This window comes from Arachis stenosperma, chromosome 4 (genome assembly GCF_014773155.1).
Source record: "Arachis stenosperma cultivar V10309 chromosome 4, arast.V10309.gnm1.PFL2, whole genome shotgun sequence".
Lineage (NCBI taxonomy): Eukaryota > Viridiplantae > Streptophyta > Magnoliopsida > Fabales > Fabaceae > Arachis > Arachis stenosperma.
The window spans coordinates 147,166,908-147,172,084 of record NC_080380.1 but is presented as its reverse complement, the minus strand read 5'-3'; the positions used below and the strand labels follow the sequence as shown (position 1 = coordinate 147,172,084).

At 31.7% G+C, this 5,177-nt stretch overlaps 1 protein-coding gene across 1 annotated transcript; it reads left to right on the top strand.

Annotated features, from left to right (window-relative positions):
• Window positions 1–1,170: 1,170 nt before the first annotated feature.
• LOC130976105 (ribosome biogenesis protein BRX1 homolog 2-like) lies at window positions 1,171–4,097 on the top strand. The gene is made up of 9 exons (XM_057900874.1): window positions 1,171–1,280; window positions 1,434–1,683; window positions 1,826–1,967; window positions 2,225–2,303; window positions 2,504–2,628; window positions 2,893–2,994; window positions 3,359–3,427; window positions 3,518–3,616; window positions 3,711–4,097. The coding sequence occupies exons 2-9, from the start codon at window positions 1,463–1,465 to the stop codon at window positions 3,840–3,842; spliced, it is 969 nt and encodes a 322-aa protein (XP_057756857.1). The 5' UTR covers window positions 1,171–1,280; window positions 1,434–1,462; the 3' UTR covers window positions 3,843–4,097.
• The last annotated feature ends 1,080 nt before the right edge of the window (window positions 4,098–5,177 follow it).

Genomic DNA, 5,177 nt, shown 5'->3' with positions numbered 1-5,177 from the left:
TTCAACTAATGCATGTCTTATTAATTGAAAATGGTTAGAAAGGAGAGAGAAAAAATGAACTATAGACAAATTGGACAAGCCTGCACCCTTAGAAATTGAAATTTATTATTTAGGTTTAAATTTGGAAATAGTAGAAACTACATATAAAATTTTTGAAATGGATGGAAGGAAACACTCTCCATAGAAGCGCGTAATTTAAAAGTAAATATCGTTTGATTTCGCCACGTTGAACATTGAGTTTGTGGCAATTGAGAGAGTCCAGTTCAAATTGGTCACAGACAAACAAAAACGTGAAAACTTTTGCACAATTTAGCCACGAAAAAGCAAAACATTACAAGTGGTTAACACGATCTTAAAAATTTGCCACTACTTCTTGTTTTTCGTGGTAAATTATCGTATTTCTGTAATGAGACAACTTTTTTTTATCTTCTTTCATTCCTTATCAGATATATATATATATATTAATTAATTTTAAAAACGAAAGATATATGTATAAAAATAATATACATAAAAGTTATGCATATAACATTACTCTTATTCAAGCCAAGGAGTTATAACCAACCCAAAGAATTATAGTTCAAATGACACAGCTTTTCTATATTCACTTAAAAATTACGGGTTCAAATTTCACTCTTTAACTTTGAAAAAGAAAAAAAATTACTCTTATCCAAATTAAATAAATAAAAGAAAATAATGCAAATTGAAAAACAAATTGAACAAACCAAGTCAGAAAGCATGGTTGTTTTACTTTTTTAAGTTATCACAATAATTTTTTATTATTAGTATCGTCTTATTGGAGATAATTCTATTCGAATATTTGAGATTTGCAGAAGTTATAGTCTTTCCACCACCAACTTTTTTTATTTAACAAATACATAAATATAGTAATAGTTGGTAAATAAATAGCACTAACTTTTTTTATACTAAAACACATCTTTTTTTTTTCCTATCTAGAACTTCTCGCTCCATTAGTAGCAAAATGCACAGAAAAGAAACCAATCTTGGGCAATAAAAAGGTTAGTAGTCTAACAAAGTTCATGGGCTTTTATAAGCCCATAATGGCAAACGTGACCAATTAGAAGCCCAAAACTTTAACCAAAAAGGGAAGCCCAAATATTAATAGAGCCCTTTAGTAAGGAAAAAAATCCCTTTGACCCAAAAAAAAAAAAGAAAAACCCTAATAACCAGAACTGAAAAACCCTCTTTTCTTCTGCTTGCTCCTTCTCCAACTCGTTTCATCGCCATCGAACGCAGAGAAACCCGCCATCGCGAGTTCCAAGGTTCGTTTCTTCTTCCTTTGTCTTCGTTTCCACTATGGTTTTTTCATTTACCATTGAGATGGTTCTGTAAAATGAATGCAATGGAAATTAGGGAATCTGGGTCAGCTTGAAAGTGTTAACTTTTTGTGATTTTTGTTGTTGGGTACGTCACAGTTTTTTGCTGAAGCTAGAAGAGTAGTATAATGGGGAAGAAGAGAAAGCATAGTGAGACTGCAGCTGTGGCAGTTCCCAAAAAGGATGAAGCTGCTCCAGAGAGACCAGCAAGGACCCTTTTGGGTTGGAAGGATAAGAGTGAAGTCAACGGTGATGATTCTCAAGTCAAGGATGTTGAACTTGATGATTCGCCTATATTCAGGAACAAAGAGAAGGTTTTGGTCACTTGCTCTAGGCGTATCAATTTCAGGTTCTACCACATGCCCTCCATGTGCTTGTAGAAAAGTTTCTATGATCAAAATGTTGAAGAAGATCTTTTTTTTTGGGAATGTTGTGTCTTTTTTTTTAATTTTTTCTATAAATGATATGGAAACCAAATATTTGATTTTTAGGTACCGGCACTTGATGTTGAATGTGGTCTCGCTTTTGCCTCATTGTAAGAAGGACAACAAGGTTGAATCGAAGGAATCTAAAGGGGCCACATTGAATGAGCTCGTTGAGCTCAAAAATTGTTCCTCTTGTTTGTTTTTTGAGGTATTTATTTCACAAACATTTTCATTACCAATCTCTGTTTAAATTAGGTTCTTTGTGGTTATGCTATGCTGCTGTTTGCTAGAAAAGTATATGGTTCGTGTCTATAGGGTTCTATGTAGGTTTTTACTTTTTATTGGTCACATCATTCAGATGCAATAAGCTATTGTGCAAAATTTTGCATTTTTATGATTTAATATAGGCAACTTGATGTATTCTGATTACGGTCTTACTTCCCGTTTTCTATATATGAATTCCAGTGCAGGAAGGGAAAAGATCTTTATCTCTGGATGGCAAAATGCCCCAATGGTCCGTCTGTGAAATTTTTAGTTAGCGCTGGTAATGTATAATTTTCTTATCTCGTCTGAGTATTTATATAGAGTTACATATATTACATGATGCTAATTTGCTCGCCATAATTGTTGTGTTCTGGACTCTGGGCTATGCACTTTGCTTTATGATTATTTGTGTTCTTCTATGTTCTTTTACTTTTCCGGTGCCATTTTTCTTATCTCTGTTTTTTGTTAACTGGTTTCCAGTGCACACAATGGAGGAATTGAAATTAACTGGAAATCACCTAAAAGGTTCCCGCCCAATTTTGACATTTTCAACAAATTTTGAAAAAGATGCACATTGGAGACTCTTAAAGGAGATGTTATTACAGGTATTTGATTTGTTTCTTTCCTGTAAGTAGTATTTTTTTTTATTGTCTTTCTAGTTTCAGCTGGAAGAAAGTTTTAAGAAATCTCCTAATAATTATTTCATATAAACACAAGGATTATTCTTAAAAAGTGTTTTACTTGCACCTTCAAGATGTATTTGTGATCTTATGGAGCAGTTGTCACAAATCTTCGAACATGCACTTCTTTATTATTTCATACAGAAAAGTTTGATTACTGCTGACATACTCTTTCTTTCTTTTCTTCAGATATTTGAAACTCCAAAAGACCACAGAAAAGCTAAACCTTTCCATGATCACGTGTTTGTTTTCTCAATAGCTGATGACCATATCTGGTTTCGGAACTACCAGGTTTGCCTTAAAATTATTTAAGATATTCCACTCCTTTAGTGTTTATCAATTGACCACTGGATTAAGTCAGGAGAGAAAAGAAACTATACTCGATAAAGATGAACATGCCTTGCACACCATGTCACCACTTACCAATGCATTATTACAGGAATATAGTTTCCATGAATTTGATGGCATGATATTGATCTAATGATTATAGTTTTCCATGTTCCATAATGTATTGAGGTGTCTTAATAAGTTAAATGAGATAGAGGCGTCATTTTCTTCATCTATATACGCATTAAACAAATGGTAGCTTGTGAGCATGATTTCCCTTTGCTTCCTGAGCCATGTTTCGCAAACTAAACTTTTCTTTTCCATGCAGATCGATGTTCCTCACAATGAGACAGACAAATTACCCCGAGGAGGCCTCGAACAAATGAATTTGGTTGAGGTCTGAAAATTTGTTTATTGTTATTTATGAATTGCTCTGTCAATTTATAATCTTCCTTTATTAACCCTTGTGTTCTAATTGCTTATTTAGGTTGGCCCGCGGTTCTGCTTGAACCCAATTAAGATATTTGGTGGCAGTTTTGGAGGGCCAACATTATATGCGAATCCATTCTACGTGTCACCAAATCAGGTACTAGCATGCTCTCCATCTATATTTTTTATAGCGAAAATAGTTTTATTGACACTGGTTGTGTTCATGGCCTTACCATATTGGTTTCTCGCAGGTTCGAGCATTGGAGAAACGGAAGAAGTCTGGGAAATATGCAAAGAAGATCAAGGCAAAGACAAGGAGGAAAATGCATGAGATGTCTAATCCTCTGGAGCCCGATGAGTTTGCAGATATGTGGAAAGAGTGAAATTTTGGGAAAGTTCATGTTACCTCCCCTTCATCCAAGCATGAAATGCCAATTTTGAGTAAAATCTGTTTCTGTTTACCATCACATTATAATCTAAAAACATAGGTTGGTGCCTTTTTGGTTCTGTAATTTTCATGCCCTAAAATTCTTATGGTTACTGCTTATTAAGCATCCTTAGATAGATATATTTATGTCATGTAATTCACTAATTCTTATGTAAGATTTTGGTTTGATGGAAAATAACACTTTCGGTCAGAGGGTTTTGTTTTTTTTTTTTTTTTAATAATGAAGTAAAAGATTTGAGAAACTAATCATACCTGAAAGTTGTCAAGTTTAAACCCTGAACTGTAAAGTATAACCCCCGAAACATTGTCCAACAAATTTGTGAATAGTGTAAATTAAGGGCATGAAGAAATTTTAAATATTTGGCCTCCCAATAGTGGTTAAAGTATAATGTACTAGGAAAAGTAAAAAGAAAAATAAAAAGCATCAACAAATTGTACTTCTCAAATAATTTTCAGCTTAATCTATTTGGATTGGTCAAGTGGTCATTATATTTGTTCGTTTAAGGATAGACCTTTAAATAAAGTTAGGTGAATTAGTCTGTTTTCGTCCTGCCAATTAGGAGAATCTAGTGATTGAATTTAATTAATACATACCATGAAAGAAACCGTTTATTTTTGTAGATATTGATAAAACTTTGGTGTAATATTTTATTATTTAATTTTATGGTATTTTTTAAAATTATGGAGGTAAGACAATATATCTACGAATTGTATTGACAATATGTTCTCTGCGTATTATATATTTTAATTAGCCCGAAAGAATCTCCGAAAATAATTTGAAAATACAAATATTATTTTTTTATAAGTAACAAATAATTTATATATTTGATTTAAAATTTTAAATAGTTGAGAGAATATTTAAATAACTATTTAGAGATTTATGCAAAAAAATTGAACAAAATTAGATCTCTTGCTTTTTTTTTTTTTTACATTTTTTAACATTTCAGTCATTAAAAAATTACAAAAAAATCTTAAAAAATCAAATAATATATATCTCTAATATCTGGTTCATCTTTTATGTTTTAATTTTTTTGAGAATTTATTCGTTGTTTGTAATTTTAAAATTTGCTTTGTTAATAATATAAATTTTTTAGTACTACATTTTAGCAAGTATGAATTATATTATGAACTTAGAAATATGTTCTATTCTATCTGTGAGCAACAAGTTGAGATCTTTTTATTTCTAAAGAATTATTATCTAGAGTTGAAAGATCAAACATAGTTGCATAGAGTGATATTATTTGCATCTTAAAAGTGGACAAACTTGGGG

Excerpts from the sequence above, each read along its gene's own strand:
- LOC130976105 (XM_057900874.1), top strand. The coding sequence starts at position 1,463 with ATGGGGAAGAAGAGAAAGCATAGTGAGACTGCAGCTGTGGCAGTTCCC. Across the intron at positions 1,684-1,825 it reads TCTAGGCGTATCAATTTCAG|GTACCGGCACTTGATGTTGA; the intron begins GTTCTACCACAT and ends TTTGATTTTTAG. Across the intron at positions 2,995-3,358 it reads TCTGGTTTCGGAACTACCAG|ATCGATGTTCCTCACAATGA; the intron begins GTTTGCCTTAAA and ends TTTTCCATGCAG.